Consider the following 26,784-nt stretch of genomic DNA (forward strand, 5'->3'; position numbering starts at 1 on the left):
GACAAAATCCTCCTAAGTGAGCATTTAAAAAAACAATTCTAAGAAATAAAATGTGTTTATATTAATTTAAACTCTTCACCGGTGAGCAAAATAAAAGTAACATGACTTTTTTTGTACATGCTTCTCATCCTTTTTAAAAATACCAATTTCTAAAATGAATACAAAGATCCATAAAAATAATCCCAGGTTAGGTAGTTAAACAGAGAAAGGATTTCCTTTGAAACGATTCATCATATGGGCAACCAAACTAGAGGAAATGTGATTCAGTGATTATCTATACACTGTTGAGAAGTGCTGAGGCAAAATATTTTTTAAATTTTTAAGTCTATTGTCATTTTGAGACCCTTACCACAAAATGTGTGTGTGTGTGTGTGTGTGTGTGTGTGTGTGTAGTTGTCAAATGGTGGAGGCTGAGTATATGTACAGATATTGAGGCGTAGAAGAATATTTTGTGAGCATAAAAGCTACTAAAGAGAAAAGGTAAGAAAAGTACTATATGGAGAGGATGAGAAAAGAAAGATGGATCAAAGTGAAAAGAAAGAATAGGAATAATATGAGTAAGATTTTATGTATTATTGTAATTATGTTTCTTTTAGATCACCCACTTGTTTGAAATGGTGATGAATATCATGGCAGTATTCTCTTCATAATAAAACTAATATGCTTTTAAAAATTATGCCTATTATCTTTGTATTCTTCATTTTCTAAGTGGGAAGATGAGTGAAATGCAATTTTTACTATTTTTTCCCTGCCAAGAGTGTTACTGTTATTTTCCAACCTGACTCCACTTATATAATAGATCACATCTCCTCATCTAATCACCAACTCTCCACTTTCTAACTCTTACCATCACTTTTGCTTTTTCCATTGGATCATGCCCATCAACATACAAATACACCATTATTTCTACATCTAATCAAAAATCTTTTAACCCAAATTCTCACAGCAATCCTTCCTTCAACTAGCTCTCCATTTCTCTGCTCTAGCTTACGTCCACACTATGCAAAGTTACCAATGATCATTTTCTACAATTCTTTTCCTTCTTCTCTCTCTCAAACCCATTCTACTCATATATTCACTTAATCCTGAAACTGCCCTTGTCAGATCCCAGTGAGCTTCATGCTGCTAAATCCAATGGTCAATTGGATTTAAGAAGCTTCATCTCAGTCTCTTCTTTTGGTTTTTCCTATTCTTTTTGGCTTATTGCTGGAGCATACCAGTGTCCATTATTTGGAATGCTTATTTCTCCATTTGTAATTACTGCCTTGGTGTTCACATCCATAGTCATGGCTTTAAATGTGACCTGTCTGTCAATGACTCCCAAACTGGTATCTCAAACCTGGACTTCCCCCTTCAACTCTAGAGTTGTATATTTAAATATCCCCTGGATATTTTCACTTTAATTTATAATAAACATTTAAAGTAACTCATGAAAATTAAATTTACTATCTTTGTCCTAAACTCACTCCATGCTTAGTTTCCCCATCTAAAAAATAACTAAATTATTCCAACTTCTGTAGCTAGACCACTGTCTTATTTATACTCCACATCTAATGTATCAGAAAATCCTATCGGCTCTACATTTGCCTATATTCTGAATTTCACTACTTCTTCCCACTTTCACTGCTGCCATCTTGATCCAATCTACCACCCTCTGTAAACTTCCAACCTTCTCCTCTCTACTACCTATTATCAACAGAGTAGCCATATTGGTTCTTTAAAAATGTTAGCCATACCGTGAGATTTTTCTGTTTAATGCTTTCTAAGGACTTCCCATCTCACTAAAAGTATAAGCAAAAGTTTTTTATAATAGTCTACAGAGCCCTACGTGTTATGGTCCTCCTTTGTTTCTCCAGCCTCATTTCCTACTTCTCTTTTCCTTGTTTGTTCTGCTTTACACACACAGGTATTCTTGCCACTCCTTGAACAGTCTAGACATGTTCTTTCCTTATGGCTTTTGTGTTTGTTCATCCCACCACCTGCAATGTTGTTGCCCAGATATCTCTGATATAGTTTGTCTGTGTCCCCACCCAAATCTCATCTTGAATTCCCATGTGTTGTTCGGGGGGACCCAGTAGAAGGTAATTGAATAATGGGGGCAGGTCTTTCCCATGCTGTTCTTGTGACAGCAAATAAGTCTTATGAGACCTGATGGTTTTAAAAAGGGGGGTTTCCCTGCACAAGCTCTCTGTCTGCGGCCATCCACTTAAGATGTGACTTGCTCCTCCTTGCCTTCTTCCGTGATTGTGAGGCTTCCCCAGCCATGTGAAACTGTAAGTCCAGTTAAACCTCTTTCTTTTGTAAATTGCCGAGTCTTGGGTACGTCTTTATCAGCAGCATGAAAACTGATTAGTACAATCCCCATGCCTTTCTCCTTCAAATACCTCAAGTCATTATTCAATGTCATCTTTTCAATGGAACTTCTTCTGACTCTTCCATATAAAATCGAAGACTGCTCCCATTTCTGACATTCTTTATCCACCTTACCTTCTTTATTTTCTCTATAGCACTTATTACCTTCTAATATAATACATAATTTACTTAGTTATTTTGTATTATAGCTTCTCCACTGGAGTGTAAACTCATAAAGGCAAGACTATTTTGTCTGTTTTATTCACTGCTGTATTCACAGTATACATAGAATAGTTCGGGGAACATAGTAGATTGTCCATGAAAAATTAATGAATGAATAAATCCTAATATTAAACTCTAATAAGGCTATCTACAGAATTTTAAATTTGAATCTGTTGTAAACATATTTGTGACAATGTACAGCCATGATTAGATATATGTTAATGCTTAGATAATTCTAGGCTAGTTTTAATTTGAAATATAAGTATAAAATATAGTAAAAATTTTTGCTGGTGGTTTTTTATATTTTCTTTTTTTATATATGATTGAACCTAAATTGTACTGATGAACAGCATCACTAATCTCCTGTAGAAACAACTGGTTTGTTTTTCTGAGAAAAACTGCAGCCTTCTCATTGAAAATTACTTTTTAATGAATATGTGTTAAAGAACAATTGGAATGTTAAGTTAGCAGAGCCCAATGACTATAATAAACACTGGACAGATACTTCAAGGCAGTCACCTGATTTTAAATTTGTCTACCAAAATGATATCTAAAAAGAAAAAAATAATAACTTTAGCATCTGGGTTTCCTGTCTACATTCATCACGACTGAAAGCCCCTTCCTGAATCTAAATCTAGCTATCATTTCAATTCTATCATAGAAACGATTCACTAGAAACTGAACAATCTGTCATTTAGACTTGTGACGGGAGCTCTATTCCATTTAACAAGCAGACATGCCCACTTTTGCTGTCAAAGCAGAGAATTTATGACTCACTCACTTCAACACCATACAAAAGCACAAGGACTATATCCCCATTCAATCTACCATTAGGAAGGTTATAAAGAAGCTTTCCCACTTACCTGTTGGTTGAGTTCTTTTTTGGTAAATTCGGATTCCCCGAGCATTCTCAATTTTAATTAATGAGTGAATATCAGTCCCATTAAATCGGTTTATCCTTATGATATTGTAGTTATCAGAATTGGTTGCATACAAATAATCTTCAAACACAGTTATACCATAAAGATGTCTGACCTATAAAGAGGGCAAAACATAACTGTGATTTTTAATTATGTAGCTTGCAATTTGAAAGAAAAGCTGATTGCTATTTACTAGTATGGAAAATGGCCACAGCAGGAGAACCACAAGAATGTTATTTACTTTTTCTCAAGGGGTTCAACATTTCCCTGATTAAAACTTTTTTTCTGGAGAAGAAAACATTATATAGTAGTGTTTAAAACAGTTCCAAATGTAGGGAGAGAATTGTATTCATATGACATTAAGAGAGCATATTTAGTAGTTATTTTTCAAAGGCTTGTGAGAGCAAGACTTTCAAGCATATTCAATAATATGCCTATGACACTGTTATACATAATTTGAGAGATTTTAAGGGCTACTTGTTTATATAATAATGGATATGTAGAAGCTGCAAAAACATAGCTCTGCCTGTGAAAAGACTAATGAGAAAGCACCTCCAAAGATTTGTTTTATAAATTCAAAATCCAACTTTTTGGTCCCAAGCTATGTTTAGACTACCACTTGCTCCAGCACAGAAAGTAATATATAAAGAAATCACGTATTTGCAATCATTGTAAATAAATGTCAACATTTCACTCAGAAATTTCATTATTTCTAAAGCCAATTTATCATAGGAAATAGAACTGTTTCTTTTGAGAATTATGATGTTTATTGCTATCCATATACTTAGTTAACAGTCCAGCTCTTCTCTTTGGCAAAGGTCTTAGAGTTTATGGGGAGGAATGGATGTCTTGAACTTAGAAAGTTTTCCCCTGGAACAAAAAGAAGAATACATGTACTGATTTTCTGAATAAAAGGCACATGCTAGGCACGTTGCCTTTGGCTACTCCTTTACTTAATTTAAAATGGTTCTGTTCCAGGGTAAAGTGAAGTTGCCACTCGATTTGCTGTAGAGATTTTGTTGAAAAAGCATCTGTCACTACTTTTGGCATTACATTGCACACTTTTAATACACAGACTTGCAGTTAAGAGAATTTGAAAAAGTATGTGTGGTTTGATTATAAAACTACTTATAGAACAAAATCACAAAATGTTCTATTTTAACCAGAAAATCTTGCCAGTTCTATAGTTTAAACAAAAACATTCAATTTATCTTTTTAGCATATATGACTCATTACTTCTATTTCTGGTCTTCTTTTATGAGATGTGACTAAAAAAAGACTGGCTTTACATGTTGTTTTTGGGTTTTATCTCATTTCTTCATCCTTAGGTTGGACATAAAATATAAGAATTACTAGGGAGAACTATTCCATGTTATAGCTGGAATAGTTCTTTTGTATGTACATGTTACTCCACAGTATGAGCATGTGTTGTATTTATGTGTGGGTCCAGGCATGTGTGTATTAACTAATATCATTTTCCACCTAGCTGACATCAAATTTACTAAAGATATCTATGGCCCAATTTTGACTTGGGTAATACTTTTGTCCTACAAAAATTATAAGCAAGCTCAAGACTCTTCCTTTGCCATTAGTCTCATGCATGTATTGCTCAAAGTTTGGGGCCACCAACCAAGCAGCCTGTGGTGATGGGATATCAACACTGTTGTCATATGACTGCCAATTCATAACCCAGGAGAAAAAGCCTGCTACCTAAGAGGCAATCGGTCAAGGTGGAAAATACGTTCACCCAGTAAGATAAAATTCACTCACTACCTCCCTATCTTCCTTCAGAAAAGACTGTTTCCCCTAAAATAAGCGCCTCTGCTAATTACCCCCTAGGCAGAGGTAGGAGAAGCCTGGAGCAGTAGGTAAACCATTTTGCCTTCAGCCCCAGTACTTCAAAAACTGTATCTATGTTGGATTATTTAGTGGCAGACTTAGCATATGTTTAAGGAACAAGCAAAATACAGGCAATAGACATGGGGAAAAAAAGAATAAACACTTTATTTAGGCTTTCAAAACTTTTTAAAGTGGTTATGAAAAAATTTATTTGAACTCCCTATCTTCATAACAAGGTTTAATTTTTTAATTGCAAATAAAAGAGACGGGCCATGATAATCATCTCAGAGATCAGGTCCTCTAAGGTTGTAACTAAGAGCTTTGAAAGGAATCAAGATTTTTGGGGCAGTTGAAGGTGAAAGAGAAAGCACTGGCCCACATTTAACATTGAACAGCTTTCCGCCCCCCCACCCCAAACAGATTAGTGCATCTCTTTATCTGTCAAGGAAGGAGAAAGGATTTCATTTTAAAAGCTGATTAGAAAGTAAAAGTAACTTTAGAGGATAATTGCAGAATATACCTGTCTTGCATTGCAAAAGAATCCAAAGAGATTCACATATTTCAGCTCCATAGACTAAGAATCTCACATAAAATAAGTGCAATCAGTGAGATAAAATCGGATTTTTAAATGTATTTATAGTAAATAAGGCTGATTTCTACCTAGAGATCTCTTTTAGGCATTCACTGAGTGTTGTTTGCAAAACGTCGTAATTCAGCAAAGTAAAAAGTAACACATTTAGGAAGAATTTTGACCTTCGTGACTTTCACAGAATTCTCTTTTTAGGAAGTACTTGAATACATCAGAAGTCAAAATTTAATAGAACTTGTTATAATAAAGGTACTTTTGTGAACAGGCATTTGCTTTTGTTAGCAAAATATCTCCAGTGCCACATGGGACAGATGATAGTTCAGCTCCTCATGAATGAACTACTTAAATTAGTTTTTAGTAATAGGCCACAACATCTGACCTGTTTTAATACTTTTCTTTCTTGCTAATATAGCATTTTTGTCTCTGTTGTTTTGTTTTTGTTTCCTTGTTTTCTCTGTTTTTAATTGAAGGGAGAAAGAGCAGAGCAAGAGAGGCATCTCCAATTTTGTGGAAATGTCACAATATCACTGTGAAAAGAACATTCTCTAATATAGGAAATATACTGTAATTTTTATGACTCACTGCAGCTCGACTTTACAAGAAATTTTCAGTATTGCAAATTTTGGTATTCTTTTTAGTATTATTCCTTTCATTTTATTACCCTAGGAGCGTTGTCTAACAAAATTGTACTTACTTGTCTGCCTTGAATGACAGTGTGTCTATTTTTTCCTTGATAGTCCACTACTCCCACATAGTCCAAGTAAAGATCTACCCAGTAAACCAATTTGTTGACTAGGTCTAGTGCCAGTGCAGCTGGCTGCTCTGTCTTTGAATCAATTATCCTTGTTCTGTTCATCCCATCCATGTCACATCTCTCCACTTTGGCGACATTCCCGTAGTCAGTAAAGAAAAGTTTTCTGTTGAAAGAAAACTAAATGTTAAAGTGGAGGGTGGGGGAGGGAAGCACATTTGATGGAGCCATCTGTAAAATCAGAACTTTTTCTTCTAATTTATTTCAGTGATTACATCTGTTGGCTTCCCATAACCATTTCCACATAATATCACTCATAAACAGATAAATCTGCTAATGAATATTGCAGGGCATAAGGGAGCAGGTTAACCAACAACTGTAAAATTTCCCCAAAACGAATGATTATAGTGGGTTTATTTTTGTATTAGCAGAAATGTTTCTTTAAGCCTCATAGAGCTGGTGCACATCGACCACATACGGTGTAAGCTTCAGAAGTGAGCCAAGTCACCAGGCCAGGGCATGTGAGCTATCAGCCTTTATCTTCAACCTGCCTTTCAAATTGCCTGGTAATGTTTGTCTCCTATAAAAGTTATTATGTGGAGCTCAATGATGCTATGAGTGGTGGAGAATAGCAAACCTGGAATGGAATTAAGCAGACGGAAAGCAAATGTGCTGTTTGTAGCAACAGAAATAAAACATAAATAATCAATTCCCCACCGAAACTTATCTCAAATTCTCCCAAATATTCCCAAATCACAAAATTGTGTTTAAAAAGTATAGGTCATTTCTTCTCATTTTTTCTTAATATTTATTTTGGAGAAAAAGCTGAAAAGTAATGTTGACCTCTGAGACAACAAATTCTTTCATGCAGTGCTAATGGTGTCTGTCAAAGTTTAAAATGTAACTCCAACACTTCAGTGTCTAATATTTGATTAGTATTCACTATGTTTAGTAAACACAAATCAATTTTAATTAACCTGACAATATTTAACAAGATTACCCACTCACGAGACTAAATTACATTTGTAAATAGAAGACCATCTTGCCTTGACTTAAATACAATCTCAAGAATAATCCAATTTACAGTGACTGAGCAGTATCAAGATTACCTAGAGTATAAAATATTTGATTTTACAAACTTGGTGAATTAGTTTTTAGTTACTTTTCTCAACATACTTACATTATCTAACAGTATGGGGTATCTTTAAAGCTTCAACACATTATTTAAACTTTAATTTTAATTTAGTTCTCTCTGCTGTGGGAGACATTGACTAATTTTTAAACATTAGTGCATACTATTTGTAATAGTACAAGCTAGATTTTATTATAAGTATATATTTCACCAAATGTTATTGAAAGATCAGTTTATCATAAGTTGAAAATGATTTTTTCAAGTGATATTTATTTAGGTGAAGATCCTTCTAGTCTAGTGAAGAATAAATAAAGGGCACATCCTGCAGTCTCATTGTCATGCTAAACGATCAAATCCCTGCTTGGCATGCACGCGTTCCCTCTCCCCCTCCGTCTCTCTCTCTCTCTCTCTTCCTGCTTCCATCCTGCATCTCTGTTTTCCTCACTTATAAATCAATTTGTTCATAGCTATTCTGTTTCTATAAGGAGTACCCAGTTTCACTCTTTCTTACTATAGAACAGTGTTCATTATTCTTGCTACATGAAACTTTTTCTCATAATGCCTCTCCTTTTATATTTTTCTTTTCTCACTGGTTCATTTCACAGAGGTGAAGAGGAGTTGGTGTGCAGGTGGTTTGACTTTGGGCATGGAGAAATGAAGGTTCTGGCTATCATGTGACATGTAGAGACTACGTTTAGATAGCATTATGAAGCAGGCAATTGCAACTGTTTACATGGTACTTAAGGGGAGAGGTGGGTCTGAAGATGAAGCCTTCTCTAAAGTCATCTTCAGATGACTTAATTGAATGAGATCCCCTGACCCCTGAAAAAAAAAAAGAGGCGTCTCAAGACAAGAACCTTGGAGGCATGCTATTAGAGAAATAAGAGTAAAGGAGGTCAGAAGTTAGTGGTAACACAGATGTTCATAGACATCTAAAAGAGAAAATTTTCAGAATAAAAAATTGAGTGGCTGACTGGGTCAATCACTTTACAAAGTAAAAAAAGAAGAATATAGATTAAGAAAATGTCACTGAATCTGATATTCAGTAAAATACTAGTAATTTTTGCCACTTGTGTTTGGGAAGCTTAGTTACGGAGGAAGAGCGTAAACCAGGTGATGATGAAGGGTTCAGAAAATGTAAGTTATTCATTCAAGAAATTTTTCATTCTTTTTGACCTTCTATTACAAGACTGATGCAATTGATTCTCATATTTTTTTCTAAATCATAAAACGGATTGAGATAACTCCAAGTTTCTGCCAAGGATGAAAAAAAGCACATGTAAATATATGAGTGATCAAAATTGAACCTTCTCAGACTTCAGATTCCTGACTATGATGAGCTCTGTTCACTTTTGATTGAAATGCAAAATATCAAAGAGTTCTAAAGAATAATAGCAACGTGACCATAAAGTTGCAGCTATTGAGTGCCTATAGTCACATAATGACATAAATGTTTATTTGTGTGCTTGTTTTTAGCGGTGTTTAATTTTACCTTAAAATTTCCTGTTACAGAGAAAAGTTTCATTCCTAGGGCATTCTTTACTGGAGGCATGGCTGTATTACAATTGGTAAACACAAGCTAACATTTTTAAATATTTAAAAGCCAACTATGTCATTTATGATATAAATGTTGTTGGGTTAAAATCACTCTCTTCTTTTCTATAAAATATTTTTCCAAATCATAGACAAGTAAATGGTGCTCTGCAAACGCCACGATCCCACGGATCCTTATGATTTCCCTGAGAGACAAAAGTACCAGATAATTTGTATTTTACAGATGAAACAGGTTCAAAGCCCTTATGGTTAGTCCTTGCCGGAGCCATAAATGTCACATCTTTTTGAAAAACTTGTTATTTGGAATTTCAAACTTACACAAAATTTTTAATTTTTAAGAATAGTAGAATGGATGCCTATACCCGTCACCTAGATTCGCCAGTTGTTTACATTTCGTTCCGTTGGCTATTTTATATACTCATTGAGCCACTTCAGAGTAAACTGCAGACATCATGACTCTTTATTCCTAAACACTTCAGCATCCATCTCTTAAGAAGGTTAAGAAAGACAAGGGCATTCTCTTGAATAACCACAGTATATCTCTCATAATCAATACCTTCAACAATGTGTGCAATATATAGTCCTTATTCAAAATTTGCCTTTTGACAGATAATGTTCTTTATGGAAAAAATTTCTGATTCAGAATCTAATTCAACAGGATACATTGTATTTAATCATCTTTTCTTGCTCAACTCGTTTAATCTTGAGCAGTTCTTCAGCTTTCCTTTGTTGTTCATGACGTTAATATTCTAAAGAGTAGATAGGGGTTGTTTTGAAGAATGTTCCAACTTGCGATCTGTCTGATTTTTGTCATAATGTTATAATTAGATTATGTTATGCCTTTTGAACTGAAATGCAATATTTTGCACTTTATTGTTACTATCCCTAGGGCTTAGAAACAGTGGGAAAGCCTATGATCCACCCCCAAAATTACACAAAAAGGAATTTCAATGGTGGTTTGGAATCCCATTCATTCCACCATATTCGATGTTTTCTGAACACTTAACTGTCTTAACTTCCAGGGTCCTAGTCTCTTTTTCAGCATCTCCCCACACCAGGAACCAAGGGCCCCCAGTTTAGCACTCTCCCTGGAAAACTCATGGTAGATTGTGGAGACCAGTCCCAATTCAGCCCTATGCCCCATTCCCTTAGGATTGCAATATTAATACTTTTTTAAAAATCTTTGTTCTTACCTGTGTTATCAACTATTTTTTTTGTTAATGCAGCAAAAAGGGGCATTGCTGTTCTCTTGTTCTACATTTATTTTTAAATGTCATTCTAGTTTCCACTAACAAAAATTAATATTAAAAGAAACCAAAATCCAACAACTGTCTCTATTTCTAAGATGTTTAACTATTAGCTCACAAAAGAAAACATTTCTTTCAAATTTTCAATTATTCATCCCGTTCTTTATTTTCATAATGCAGTTTCTCTAGTAAACAGGGTTTTATTGTTTTGGCATCATTATCCCATCAGATATGGGAAACTGTTTTTGTCTGACATCTTTGTGATTATATGAGCAGCCCTGTTTCACTAAAGTCATATAAGTTTTATACAGTTGGGGATAGTAAGAAACTTCAAGTATTATTGGTAAACTTGCCTAACATAAATCAAAAGTCACAAAGGGAGCGCTCATGGACAGTGACAGAGCACTGTGTTTACAGAGTTATGGCACCAATCATTTCTGTACTTTAAAGGAAAGCAATTGTTATACATACTGACATCTTAAAGCATGTATCGTTTTAGCTGATAAAAATAAGAATTACTTTTGCCAGTGATATCCATTTTAAATAATGCTTCTGTACTTTAACTCAAAAAAACATAAGGGAATTTAAATACATCAAAGTTCTCTCCATGTCCTTTAACTGCATAGTCAGTCCCTGTCCTTAACTCTTAAATGTTGGTTACAACTTACTGATGGAATTTAGAAATTTTCAAAAGCCTCTCAAAATGAAATGACTTATCATTCATTTTAACTTTTTAAAAAGTTAGGTTACACAACAAGATTTTTTTGAAGTGAAGTTAAAAAAACAAGGTATTTTATGTAACAAGATACAAAATGGGGACTAGCTAAGAGGGGAGTAAGACATAAGAGTAGGGAGCCATATATTGCCAGATTTCAAAAATCATTGCTATGATTAGGGTCTGCCAAACCCTCTATGTTTATTAATTTATCTTAACGAAGACAACTGCTTTCCTTTTTATTTCAGGAAAATGATACATATTTTCCTCAGAAAGGTTTGCACTAGGAACTTTATTTTTTTCTTGTTTTTATAATAACTTAGTGTTATCCAAATAGCATCAATAGTAATATAACCTCATTTTTTATGCCATTGTACCTTGTACAAACCTTGAACAAGAAAGTAATTTTCCACATTATATAGAGTAATTGAGGTATATTTAGAATTAAAGTAGGAATATTAAATATTTAGCATTGTAATTCTAAAATGCAATTACAAATCTGAAAAAGTAATGAGTCTTTGAAATAAAAGGTTTAAATTCAAATTCTATTAGTTTCTGCCACTGAAAGCATGTGGATAATAAACAATTAAGCTATTTTGTCTGTCTAGCCAAGACTATTCAAGACATTTATTGATCTTTACTTGTTTGGGGATTTCGCTTTTGTTGTTTGAAAAATCTCTCTTGTATTGGTTTTCAGTTTATACATAAACACACAGAAATTAAACTTGACATATGGACTCCCACTGTCGGCTGGCTACTCTATATTCTGGAAACATTCCCACTAGTGATTCCTCCAAAAGTGTACATGTATTGGATATGTCAGGCAATGTGGCTGACCCATTGAACGTCCTTATTTACCTAAACCTGCCCCATTTAGTGTTTCTGAGAGGGGCAGCCCTATGCTCAATAGTATAATACCATTTATCTCCTCCCTCTTCATAGATAATTAGACCAAGAAGGAATATGGGATTCAAGTGAAACCAAATCACAGGCTGAGAGGAGTCACTAGGACCCTTCTCTCAATAATCTGAACTGCAAAGTATGGGGTCCATCTGGTGCACAGCTGCTGTAAAATAGGTAAGGTGAACTGGTAGCATGGGAGGGTGTGAGAGAAGAAATACTGGAGCCTGTGTATCAAAGTAAAGGGGCTATGAGAGGCAAGATGAAAGAAGCCATGTCTCCCTTGAGTGAGGGATTCTCCAGGCCCCAGGAAGTCCATCTTTACTTCCTGTCCTTAGGTCTGTGAATACAGGAGATTATTTGATTCCTCTCAGAAAAGAAATCTCTATTTATTTGAGCTAACTTTGGCAGGTTTCTATACTTGGAAGCCAAAATGCCATGACTAACCGCCCATATTATTTAACGTTCTATTTTAAGATTCAGAAAAATTGTGTTCTAAAGATTTTGAACAAGCAAACATTGAAGTGGCGTCCTTGTCTAGGGTAAATACCCGGGGTTCATAGTCTCACACCAAGGGAATAGAGGAGGAAGACATACAAGAAGTGGGTTTAGGAGTGGAGATTTACCAGGCAAGGAAAGAGAAAGGAGAACAGCTCTCTCTCCTGTGAGAAAGAGGGTTGCTCGAATGGGACTTCTGGCCCACAACAGAGTGCACAGCATTTTATAGACAGGCTTGAGGAGGCAGTGTCTGATTTACATAGGGCCCAAAGATTGGTCAGACCAGGTGTGATGTTTGCATAGTGTGAGAGAAAGCCGGCCACCTCATCCTGATCTTATTGTGCAAATTGGGTCTTTGCCTGGCCAGGGCCATGTTGTCTGCTCCCGGCTGCACATGTGGTTGGCAAAAAAAAAAAAGAAAAAAAAAGGAAAGATGGTGTTGCCATTTTGAATATGCCTAGTACCAGGTAGCTTTTCCTATTGGCACAGTTGCCAGCATTCACCCATGCAAGCTTACAGTTTGCTTGTCTGTGTCTGCAGCTTGATTTTACAGGCTGCTCATTGTTAGAAAAGAAAATGATTTGGGGCTGCTTTTCATTAAAGGGAAAACCTTACTGAGGACTTCCTTACCCTCACTATCTGCCTAAATAATTTCTTTTTCATTCCTACATATCATTCTACTTTAGGGAATATTTCATATTAAAATTTTAACTCTAAATTAAGGACTCATTTTGTAATTTTCACAAGTAAACCTCATAACCCATTTTGGCACTGAATCAAAATGATATTTATGAAGAAATATTATTTTGGCCTAAATTGAAAACATCTTAAATCTTTTCAGTAGTCTCTAGAGAAAATATAAGGAAGAAGAACATTAATAATGAGCAGCAGTTTAGAAAAATTATTTTTATCTCTTTTAAATTCAATATATTACTCAAACCACAGACTTTCAAATGTCATTCCCTAATCAAGCTGGCTGAACTCTGGCAAATACAAATGCAGTCCATCCTTATTCCCACTTCACCCCAATAACTGCCTCTCATTCACCTTTTTATTATGAAGGCAAATTAGCTTTTTAGGCCTTTCTTTCAACTTGCCTTTCATTTTCCATAATCCGAGAGCCAGGAGTTAACTCGGCAAGTAAGAAACCTGACACTGTAAAAGTGGAGCACTAAAAATGTGGAGAAATAGAAAGATTTGTACATTTTTATTATTGATTTATTTTTTCTTTTTATCCATGTCACACAGATATTTCATCAATGTCTAACGTAGTTTGAAACATGGTGGGAAAAATGCTTAATCATCTCCTCTCCCTAGATTGTGATTGTCTGAGGTGGAGTCTAGGCCCTATCAGCAAGAGAAAGGCTGGTACAACTTGATTTGTTTATGATCCATCACTACTTCCCCTTCCTTACTCCACGTCCCTATTCTCTAAGAAAAGAACCACTTGGTTTACGTTCACTTGCTCATTTCTGTCACCCATGGCTACACTTTACTGCAGCTGCCAAATCTAACTGCCTAAAAGGTAACGACACACTGACCTAACATTTTGACTGTGAGGCATTCCTCATTCTTAGGCTGTAATTGAAACTCTATAAATCCACCTCTGTCTTAGATAATATCAGGACTAAATCTTGCAACATTCTCACCCTTCTTTACACAAGTCTCTGCTTAAAGTGTAGGACAGGCTAACATTTTGTCTGCTGATACAAACCAACCTCCCCTCTTCCTACCCCAACCCTTCTGATCTGCATTCTGAAACTTTCACTCCATGATCAAACTCCATAATATCATAAGATTATACTTTGAATGTTCCAGAATATTATGCTCAAATGGTAAAATCCACTGCTTTGCGAAGGTCTCACAAACTGGTTGTATCACTGACAGCACCCATCCTTGAAGAATCATCTACAATCTTCTGATTCTTGTATGTCATTATTTTTATTTCAGTACCCAGGTTTCTGTCTTTTTGACCACTCTAAACCAAGCAAGTCAGTATCCTGTAGATATTGAAATGTCTACAGGATAATTAATCCAAAACTTTATTCTTTTCTTCCTTGGCGTCCTCTGTGCCTATGATCTTTTATTTCCAGTACACTTCAACCACAGATTCCCATGGTGATAAACAGCATGCTCTTTGTCTTCACCAGAAATTACCTGTCTTTCCAACCACACACAGAATCTCACTCTTCCATTTGACTGTATGTTTACTATCAGTCTCAGGTAATCCCACTGCAACACTTTTGGACTTCATTGATACTCTGTCCCCACTGACTCTCTCAACTTTCTCACCAGCCTTCAACTTTTCTTTCTCATTCCTTCTCCATTGTCCCAACCATTTGATTCACTTCACCTCACATCTCCCAACTCCAGGAGGACAGTCTTGCTTCTTTCCGTCTGCAGAAATTAAAGCATACAGAAAGGCAAATCCTTTGTTTTCTTATAGCCCCAGCTAAAATATCTATTTCTAGATCAATTATTTTTTCCTCTCCTCTTGTAAGACAGAAGCGAGCATCCTCTCTTTTTGTTTAGTCCAGGGCACGGCAGAAATATACACTCAGTCCGTCTTTTTCTCTAAGACCTGACTTCAGCAGCTATTTCGCCTTTCTTCTTCATCTTCAACTTCTCCTTTTCTACTGAATGTCATATTCAGCATACAAATTTGCTTTACTATTTATCATTCTAAAACCAATAAAAATTTTCTCTTAACCTTTAACCACCCTCCATTTATAGTCCTTTTTCTCCAAGCTGCATTTACATCCAAGCTTCGCTATAGAATTTTTCATACACTTTATTCTTCCCCTTAAGCACACTTCATGACACAATGATACATCATCCAAATTTACCATTCAAATTTTTTTTCTTACAGAAGTTACCAATTATTTTCATGTAGTTAAAACAATGGACTTTCCCCAGCCTCCTTTTATGACCTCTGCATAGCATCAGGCCAAATTCATCACTTTCTCCTTTTTGGCATTTTTTTTCTCTTAGCACCCTCTTGGTGTTCTTCCTACCTGGCTTGTTTTTCCTCAATTACTTTCTCCACCTCTTCTTTCTACATCAGGTCCAGAATTCTACTAATGGGGTACTTCAGATTCAGTCTTGGAATCTTAGAATTCTCTCACAGACAATCTGGAATGTTCCCATGATTTTCATTAATGTTACAATAATTCACTAATATTCTAGCTTGTCATCCAAACTTCTAACTCATAAACACAATTGTTTTGTTGATATTTTTGCTGAGATTCTTTTGGATATCTCAAATGTAACATACCTAGTATTAAATTCCTGCTCTTTCTCTCCAAATCTGTTCCTTCACTTTTCTCCATTTTGGCAAAAAGCGCTTCCTTCTATCCAATGGTTTATTCCAGAAACTAGGCATTCATCCTTCATACCTTCTACTGTATCCTCTATGTCCAACGTATCACCACATCCTACCAGTTATATCTTCAATGTACATCTTGAATCTGTATATTTATCTCTTTCTCTTCTCCTCTTTCCTAAACCAAGTAACAGTCATTTGTTACTTGGAAAGTTACACCGTATCTCAGTTTCTTAAGCCATTTTTCTTATCGTAGCCAAAGAGAGCACATTAACATGAAAAGTAGATTACGTGTTATAAACCCTCCTATAGCTGCTGAGAGAAACAGGAATCAAATCTTACATTCCTGACATTACTAACAATGGCGAACATGAGCTGGTTTCTGCCTCTCTCTCCAGTTTCACCTAGCGGTATCTTTCCTCACTCCTAACACCTTGGATATCCAGTGACGCTCTTCTCTATTTCTAGTACCTTGGCTGTCTTTCTGTTCCTTAAAAAAAAGTCCAAGCATTTTCTCCCTTTCTGCATTTCATGTACATTGTCCCTTAGCCTAGAAGTTAATGTCTGCTATGCTTTGCCAACCTTGGCTTTAGTTTTCAACTTAGATGTCAGTTCCTGTGAAAGATCTTTTCTGTTTTTCCAATATCAATTAGATCTACCTGACATAATCTCATGGCATTCAGTATTTTTATAATACTATTTCTTATTTTACTTGCATAAAATAGATACACCCACAGATAAAGTTGTTTAAAATCTATTAAACAGACTACAACCTCCAAGAGGCTATATTTGCTTTATTCAGTGTTATATGCTTAGAACTCAGCCATATGTCTGCACGTACTAAGTTCTCTGTCTTTGACTCTCTCTCTCTCTATATATATATATAAAATATGTTTTACATATGTATGTAACACATATATTACATATATATAATTTTTTTTCATCTGGCCTTTGACAGGCTCTTTATAAATTTCCTCATATGGGAATAATAAGATATAAGACTCAGACTTGAAGTTAGGTTAAAGGGTGAAAAATAAAGATAAGGCCATTCTAGCATAGAAAAATACGTTTTCCGGATTATACACCATAGCTCACTGGAATTATATTTCAGGCCTAAATTACTAACTAATCATAAATTATTACTTTGTTCAGTTCATTTTCATTGTCCTTTTTGCATACAGTTCCCTTGGAGAACTTGTCAGGAGTAGTCATTAGTTCAGGGTTAGATTTGAGTATTCCTGTATCTAGCCAATTTTCATCGTCAATGACATTTCTTCAATATTCACTTTATTTTACCTATGATATCAGACTATAACAGAACTTGGATGTATTCCCAAAAGGGTTAGACTGGCTCTCAAATCTAGCACAAGTTTTGCTTCTTTGTTTACTTTATATAAGCAACCTGAATTTTAAGAATATAATACTGCCCCCTGTGAGGAGGATGGATTAAAAGTGTTGGGTGACGGATAGGGAGATAGCAGTTTGGTAGTTATGCACTAATGTAGAAAGTAGAAATGGAAAAGAGAAGAGAGATTCAAAAAACAATTGGGAGTCTGAGTCAGTAGGACTTCATAATTAAAACTGAATAGAGACAAGGATTTCAATTGAGTAGACAGCAGTATTCCAATATAATATTAATTTTCACATAATATATTTTAACTTAGTGTTCTTTCATATTTTTCCCAATAAGTCTACCTGTTTTATAAGATCTCAAGGTGTCATTCCATTTAATACAAAGAATGGAGTTTATGTTTTGGCATATTACTTTTCATGACCGAGGGCAGTGCTATTTTAGGACTTCTTCTGGGATCAGTTTTCAGGATACCAGCACTGAAAAGGTCATGCTCAATATACGTGATTCATGTAGAAGAGTAAAGTATTTGATGTAATATATTAGAATCCAAATGTTGCTCTTTGAGATATACAGAGGTGTGTAACCTGATTCTGCACTTAAGGAAGTCCTATTGGCTTGTAAGGGCATTGTTCTGAGCTGAAATAACACAGATGGCTGTCTCAGAAGTGACTAAGGTAAGTATCCATGAAATTGTGGACTGCTGAACAAACCTGGTTCACTGCTATGCTAATTACCAGTTAGCTGAACTGTCAATTTCTATTTCAAATTCCTACTAAATGGAGGAAAAGAGTGTTGAAAAATGAAACTTTAACTACAGCACAGCTTTCTTTTATAGTATTCATTCTTTATACTTGTGTACACATCTCGTTTTGATGTTGGAACACATTGTGTAATAATATTGCAGTGATGATAAAATCATATGATTATACCCATTAAATCACATTGTAGAAAGATCAAGATTTCTTTGTTCAGTGCTCACTGCCCTTGCTGTGAGGGGCAGATGTAGTTAGAAAAAAGTAAGGCAAAAGTTCTGTAAAGCAATACTTTCTTTATGATGGTTTTATCTAAATTTGTTGGTTTAGTTTTAGGCAGGAATGCAGTATCAAGCTCAAGTTAAGTGTTTAAGACTAAAAAGGCCAAATGAAGCTGGTGAAGGGAAACAACTGTCCTCACTCCATTGGCAAAACATGCATTTTGATAATTGCAGATGCTTCTAGGCCAGGGTTTCTTGACCAGGATGAGCTTCAGGGGTTCCATCAACAACCAGCTGTGTAGGGCTGTGTTGGCAGGTATGCCAGCAATTATATATTCCTACAGGTGCATTTTTCTGGCAAGAGGATTAATACTTGAAAAGGTAAATGTCCATGCTCTAAAATAGTGATTCTTAAATTTTATTGTGCATAATAATCACCAGGGGAGCTTGCTGAGATCTCTGATTCCTATAATCACTGTGGTGGGAAATTTGGCAGTATCTAACAATATTAAATATTCATTTACCATTTGGTCCAGCAATTCTTGTTTCTAAAATTCAACCTGAGGATGCATCTTAACAAATAAGAAACAGCACTTACACTAAGTTATTTACTGTAACCTTATTAATAATAGCAAAATATTAGAAACATTTTTTAACCAGCCCTCTCTTCCCTGGCTGTTTATTAATTTCTTTCCAGAAAACTAGACCCTAGGTTCTGAGACTACAATAGGAAATTCTAAAGCACCTGGCCTTCACCTCTAGAGAAAATACAAAATGAGACCATTGAGGATAAAGATGCTTTTGAATTTATGAATACTCAGGGATGACTGAGATGGGTAGCTCTGCAGATTGTTAATTGATTGATAGGTGGATGCAACGTCTGGTAACAAGCTCTTGTTAGTCTCATAATCAAAGAATTTAAAATAGTAGGCTAGGCTGGGTGTGGTGGCTCAAGCCTGTAATTCCAGCACTTTGGGAGGCTGAGGTGGGCAGATCACGAGACCAGGAGTTCAAGACCAGCCTGGCCAATATGGTGAAACCCCGTCTCTACTAAAAATATTTTAAAAATTAGCCAGGCATGGCAGCGTGTGCCTCTAGTCCCAGCTACTCGGGAGGCTGAGGCAGAAGAATCACTAGAACCCAGGAAGTGGAGGTTGCAGTGAGCTGAGATTGTGCCACTGCACTCCAGCCTGGGCGACTGAGCGAGACTACACCTTAAAAAAAAAAAAAAAAAAAAAAAAAAAAAAATGTAGGCTATGCGATGGTATTTTGCCCCAATTTTTGCAATTTATTACATATAGGCCAATTAGCTTTTCAAAGAAAACAGATTGTTTCAATCACACTTGGATTAGAATTCTTCCTGTGAAGGTCTTAGATTATTGTTTGCTGCTCGGTCTTCATGTCTTTATTTTTTCTAATATCAGGTTCTATAATATTCAGTTTATGTGTTAATTTGACAAGGTATAGTCCACAGTTACTCAAACACTAATCTAGGTGCTGTTTTGAAGGTATTTCGCATCTATAGTCAGCTGCCTTTAAGTAAAGATGATTATCTTCAATACTTTGGTGGGCCTGATTTAATCAATTAAAAGAATTTAAGAGCAGAACTGTGATTTCCCCCGAGGAAGAAGTTCCATTTGTGGATTACTGCATCAGCTCTTGCCTAAGAGTTCCAGCCTTCCCTTCTCGATTGCCTGCCCTACAGATTTCAATCTAACTAGCCAGACTCCTAAGTGCCTAAGCCAATTTCTTATAGGAAATCTCTCTATATTTATATATCTTACAGGCTCTGTTTCCCTGATAGAATTTTGAGTAATACAGTATCCAAAATTCTTTTGGAGACCACTTCTCTGCCAGTTTCTGTCTACTTGATTTGGGTAACACTCCAATCTGAGTCTATCTCAGAACTTGAGAGCTTCAGGTAGGATTTTTTTTTTTTTTTTTTTTTCACTATTGGACTCAAATGAAATTTGAGCCATTAAATTTCCTTTTTTTTGAAAGCTTATTTGGATGAAGTTTTCTAATACAACTAAAAACTACTTATTTTATAAATATTCATGGTTGAGGCAAATGGTAACTGGAACACCTACCATCACTACAAGAAAAACAGAAGTTAAATGTTCTACTGTCAATAAGTATATTGAGGCCATTCTAAATAAATTGTATTATCTGTCATGAACCTTGTAAGCAGTGTCTAACATTGGCATTATTTGTAAAATGGAAAATGCTATGGTTTGAAATTTCAGTTTAGAATATCTGTCCAGTTCATTATTTTTTTTTTCCTTAAGAAAAAAGCCCTTCATTCTCCCACAGAATTTCAGTCCTGCAGTCCAGCTTCGTTGACGTGGCAGAACCTTCCACCCCTGCCTCCTTTTCCTAGCTAATTAGACCAGTGGTGAATGGCTAGCCCTGTGGCATCTAATACATTATTTGGACTGAGTCAATCAGCTTATTTGACTTAGGTTTTTAAAACTGTGACACAGAAAGCTGGAAGTGGTTGATGGCTTGAACAGACATATAAAGCAAGGGCATCGGTCACTGTATCTGAGGTATGTGTAAGTGCAACAGAAAAAGCCTGCCAAGGAGAGAGAAAGAGAAAGAGAAATGAAGCAAGGGTGAAGAAAGAAGTGTTCTCTTTCTCTTTGCTCGTATATAACCTTTGAGTTGTCCCAGGGAATGTGTTAAGGCTGCTTTTAACTATTATATTAAACAGTGGGTCTACTAACCAGAATTTACAAATGGTAAACAAAGACTACAAATAATGCTGTCAATTAAAAAAAAAGAATTCAAACTGTAGTGCCAATTGTAGCAAATGAAAATAAACTCTGAGTTAATGTTGCCCTCTATATTACCATGATAAATTCTCTTTTCTCCACCTTGGATAGTGAGATTATTAAAGTATAATAGAGACCTAGGGAGATAAGGTGCTTTGCTCAGGATCATGCAGATAAGTAATTACAGTGTTTGGTTTAAAACTCCAGATCTCTTTATGTATGGAAATGTACTATACTCAATTTCCTCCCAATATTTTTCTGTTCTGTATAGTATCATGTACTTATAAACCCGCACTTTCTTATAGTTCTATTTACATTGAATTTTGACTATCATTTGCAAGTATAAAAAACAAAACAAAACAAAACAAACAAACAAAAACAGTATTCAGACTTCTTGTCTTTCTTTTCCAGTTAGAAGGTAAGAGCTCCGGGAAAAGGAGTCAGTTGTCTCTATAGCACACAAAACATTTTCTGTATCTAATAAACACAAATGACAGCAATAACAACACTGCACTTTTGAGTTTCTACTGAAGTACTGGGACCACTGAAGTAACTGTAGGCAGAGCTCTAATGTGCTGAGAGACTGTGAAAGGTTAATTGATGCATGTGCATTATTCATCAGTTTTCCTACATATGTAAATAAGGATGATAGCATGCCTAAGTGCTACAAAATTGCTAACTGAAAGTGAGCACAACAGACTCACAAGCCTTTTATATTTGAGCACACTATAATAATCCTGCAAGCAATAATGCTCTAAAAAGCCTTAATCTTTAGTTTCCTTCCTTCCCTTCCTTCTGTCTTTTCATCAATAGATATGATAAAATCTTCGAAGACAGCCCTATTTCAGTTAGAACTTACACTAGTCTGTATACAAATTTTCATAATCATTAATAAATAGTAGTTAATGTTAGCACATTGGATTCAGGAAAATTAATTTTATGAAGACTATGTAAAAACTTTGTCAAAGATGATCTCATTGATCATGAGGTATACTATTAGGCTGGTGCAAAAGTAATTGTGGTTTTGCCATTGAAAGTAAATCGTTTTGAATCCAGCATTAGATTCTAAGCAATTTGAGAGCAAGGACTATAATCTTTGTGGAATAATCCTAAAGATATAAATCATGTCCAATTTTTAAAGGACTTGTTCAATATCAGTATGTCTAAATTTTTATGCCAATATGCTCCACTAATACATGTCTAGTGTCAAAAGGAAATAGCTTGACAAAAATAGTTTATTTCAATGTAAGCTATATGCTAAATAGAGCTCACTCTTTTGGAATCATGATCAGCTCACATTCAGGATATAATTCAGAAATTGATCAAGAAGCCCTTAATGGTGGGAGGATATGGCGAGCAGACTTTTGGGGATCCTAGGTTTATCCCTCTCTGGCAGGCATTTGCTGTTCATGCCTTGATTAGTTTGCTCATGCTTTGGTGTTTTCTCTGAAATTCCAAATTCTGCTGTCTGGTATTCCTAACTTTATGTAGTTAGCAAAATCTTACTGATTTTGCTTCTTAGTGGCTGGTTCTGTTTTTTCTGCATCCTTATACTTTTGGTTCCAGCCTTGTGACCCTGTCTTTAGCTCTTTAATATTATTTTGTTTCATAACCTGCTTTTCCTGTCTTAAAAGTAAATAATACTCTATTTCTGATTAACCTTGACATTACGACTTAAAACAACTCCTTGAACAAACATGGTAGCATATGCAAAAGTAGTATAAACTTCAGAGACAGCTATTAATTTATTCTTTCATTCATCAAATATTTATTGAGCATCCGTTTTGTTAGGCACTGTACATTTCAGGCTTGGTAAAAGACGGTGCATACAAAAGACACAGTCAGATTGACCTGTGTTTTAATTTCAACTCTGTCTCTATTTCATTCTGAGGAAGTTACAGTAGTACCCCCATATCCTTGATTTCACTTTTGGAGATTTCAGTTACCTATGGTCAACTGCAGTCCACAGATATTAAATGGAAAATTATAGAAATAAACTTCCTAAGTTTTAAACTGCAGACCATTCTTAGCAGTGTGATAACCATCCTGCTCTTACCTGCCTGGGATGTGATGCTTCCCTTTCTCCAGCATACCCACCTTGTATAGGCTACCCACCCCTTAGTCCTCTCAGGCAGCTAGAACCACAGGCACACACCACCACGCCAGACAAATTTTTGTAATTTTTGTAGAGATGGGGTTTTGCCATGTTTCCCAGGCCAGCTGTGAACTCCGGAGCTCATGCAATCCTCCCGTCTTGGCCTCCCAAAGTGCTGGGATTACAGTCATGAACCACTGCACCCAGCAGAGCATTTGCTTTGAGTGTCGTGTTGATGCTTAAAATGTTTGGGATTCTGGAACAGTTCAGGTCTCAGATTTTTGTATTAGAAATACACAATTTGAATATACAGGGTTCGATACTATCTGTAATTTTAAGGCATCCTCTGGGGGTCCTGGGCTGTATCCCCTGTGGATGAGGAGTAACTGCTACACTTAACTTCTGAGCCCCAGATTTTTTATTCATAAAATTAAAAAAAGAAAAATGCCTAAGAATGAGGTTGAATGAATTAAAGGAAATACAGTGTTTAGCATGTAGAAGACACCCAATGTGAACATGTTTCCCTCCTTCCTCTCTTACGCACTTCGTGTTTCATAGGGTGCTCTTTCTTGCAAGACTTTCTAAGTACGATTTGGGGATGATGATAGGCAATAAAGGTAATTTTATATATACAGGTTTCAAGGGATAAATGTCAGTTTACTGGAAGAATAAGAACTTGCCTCAAAAAGACTGATTTCTATGGTGGGTGGTAAGTAGGGAAAAATAGCTTGGTGAGTCTCATTTGCATATTAAATTAGCTAATGAACTCTATTAATAGAAAAATTTAGGCTACAGAAGAAAAAGTGAGATACTGCTAAGAGGCACAGTAGAACTTTAATGGAACTAAGCTGTCTCTAGTAACACACAAGCCCATTGCTGGGTACTGGTGATAAAAGCTGAGAAAGGTCCAACTCCGTGCCACCAAGATTCTCAGATTTTTTCGCAGATTTGCCAGACAATACCTACAAACTGAATCTGCAGAGAGCTCTTTGAGAAAATACAAATGGATTTTTCAAATAAAAGGTTACCAACAGATACAATATTGTCAGTTTTTTTATAAAGATTTTAATGAAATTCTATATTAAAATTACCTTTTTGTCTCAATAAAAATATGATCTAGTCATGACAAAGGAAAAAAGATAAAGGAACAGTTCTCTGTGTGAAATGAAAAAGAGAAAGTCTCTATAGCTCCATTCCAAGACAATTCTTATTCACATTTGTATAAATAATTGAAAAGAAATAGCACACTGAGAATCTCCAAGTTAGCAATGATACTAAGCTTTTACTAAAAGAGTAGTGAAATGCCAAGTCAATGTGCATAAACTGTAGGAAGATCTCAAGAGGCCATAGCTTGGCAGAAAAATGTCATGTGAGGTTCAAATGAGCAAGTGTAAGGTAATGCATTTAGAGAACGAATTCCAGTGATTTAAATAGAAAGCGGGGCTCTTCTCTTATTACTTACTCAGTTGGTCCACACAGGTGATCTCATCTTACTATCTTTCTTCTACATGGTTTGTGGAGACTACAATCAGAATATATGACTCTCTGAGGACATCAGCCTAATGTGCTGCAGTGGCCAAAACAGGTGGGGAATAATCCAGAGGAATATTAGAACAAAATGGAAAATATTATCTTACCCATGTAACTCTTATCATGGAGAATTGTAAGTGGAGTGCCATGTTTACTTCTAGTTACAGAGCTTTTAGAAAGCTGTAATAAACCTCACTGAAGGCTTTACCATAATCCATGATCAGGTGTGGCAGTAGGTGTAGAATATAGGGTATTACTGGGGTAGACAGGTGTGTTTTTCTTATAGAAATGTAATACAATGATTGGGATTCTGAACATGTAGGGACAAAGTTTAAAAAATGGCTATGAATAAAATGAATAAAACCATTGTATTTTAATAGACACTACCAGGCACAACTCATTGTGACCGTCTTCACCCTGTTATGAGCATGGGCCAAAGTGGCCATATTTTATGTTATGTGATCCCATTCTGATCCTCCCCAACCACCACCTTTGATCACAAGCAACCAATCAAGAATATGCCCCTGACCCAAGAGTAACAAACGTATGCCCTATGCATTAACTAATGACCCAAGCTAATCGAATTATTTCTTTGGAGATTTTGAATCAGGGAATCTCCAGTTGTTAAAAGTGGGAGAAAGGTGGAAGAATATTCTTATAATATTTGAATAGCAAAACCCATTTCTATTAATAGCTTTAGTCTCCATGAATCTTTCACCTATTTAAACCCTTGGTTATAAATTTCCTATATCTAAAAATATAACAAAATTTGTATTACCATCGTTTGAGAAGTAGTATTCTAGCAATTAAACGAGTCTAAAGAAAACATAGAAAAGGCATAAAAATGTTGGCTAAAACTTAACATATTTAATATTCAGACTGTGGTAAAATGAATGGAGGTAAAATGAAGAAGAAGGGACAGGAATGATAAAAAAAACAATAGAACTTTGCCCAGTGAATAGCACAGTACTAAATAAGACAAAGTTTTTACCTTACCCTAAGAGATGCAGCATAGCATAATGGTTAAATTTATGGGCTTAAGGCAAAAACTACTGTCATGGTTTGAATATTTGTCCCCTCTAAAACTCATGTTAAAAACTTAATTACCAATGTGGCGATGTTAAAAGGTGATGCCTTTAAGAGGTGATTGGGTCATAAGAGCTCTGCTTTCATAAGTGGATTAGTCCGTTTATGGATTAATGGATTAATAGGTTAATGGATTAATGGGTTATCAGAGGAGTGGGACTGGTGGCTTTATTAGAAGAGGAAAAGAGACCAGAGTTAGTGTTCAGCCCCCTTACCGTCTGATGCCCTGTGCCACCTCAGGACTCTGCAGTGAGTCCTCTTTGGCAAGAGAGCCCTCACCAGATTCACCCCCTGACCTTGAAATTCACAGCCTTCATTCAGAACTGTAAGAAATACATTTTGTTTCTTTATAACCAGTTTCAGGAATTCTATTATAAGCAACAGAAAATGAACTAAGATAACTATTTTTATTAAAAACCTGGTCCTAATATTTATCAGCCGGGAATAAGTGACTTAACCTTTCTGCGGTTCTATTACCTTATCTGCAAAATAGAGAAAATAACAATACTTTCATATGGTTGGTGTGAGGACTAAACAAGTAAATAGATAAGCAGTTCTTAGTAGAGTAACTGGCATTTCAATAAAAATCTTAGCATTGAAAAAATGTTTTTATTATTATTAAAAGCTGAAAAATTAAATAGATCTGTTCATGGATACCTGATTCATAAATATCACAAGAAAAATTGGTGTCTAACTTTAAAAACATGTTTTTATGGAAAATGATTGTACCTTTTGATACAAAAGGTTAGAGGGTACAAAAGTTTCACCCAGTGTGCGCATTCCCATTATCTTATGAGGAGTCTAGATATGCCAAATGAATTTCAGAACAAGCAAAAATGTTAAGGAACGTTATTTAAAAGCGTTTTTATTGTACTGACAATGTATGTTACATTGAAAGCATAAGTAATAAACCATAGAGAAATGGCAAACT

At 35.5% G+C, this 26,784-nt stretch overlaps 1 protein-coding gene across 1 annotated transcript in view; it reads right to left on the reverse strand.

The window, feature by feature from the left end:
• The window catches only part of LRP1B (LDL receptor related protein 1B), a 1,899,171-nt gene that overhangs the window by 819,012 nt on the left and 1,053,375 nt on the right, over window positions 1–26,784 (reverse strand). Inside the window, exons 8-9 of the mRNA XM_024243817.3 lie at window positions 6,617–6,839; window positions 3,438–3,609 (exon numbers count right to left, since the gene is read on the reverse strand). Coding sequence (XP_024099585.3) covers window positions 3,438–3,609; window positions 6,617–6,839 — 395 coding nt within the window. The remainder of the gene's footprint in view (window positions 1–3,437; window positions 3,610–6,616; window positions 6,840–26,784) is intronic.

Source organism: Pongo abelii, chromosome 11 (assembly GCF_028885655.2).
Source record: "Pongo abelii isolate AG06213 chromosome 11, NHGRI_mPonAbe1-v2.0_pri, whole genome shotgun sequence".
NCBI lineage: Eukaryota > Metazoa > Chordata > Mammalia > Primates > Hominidae > Pongo > Pongo abelii.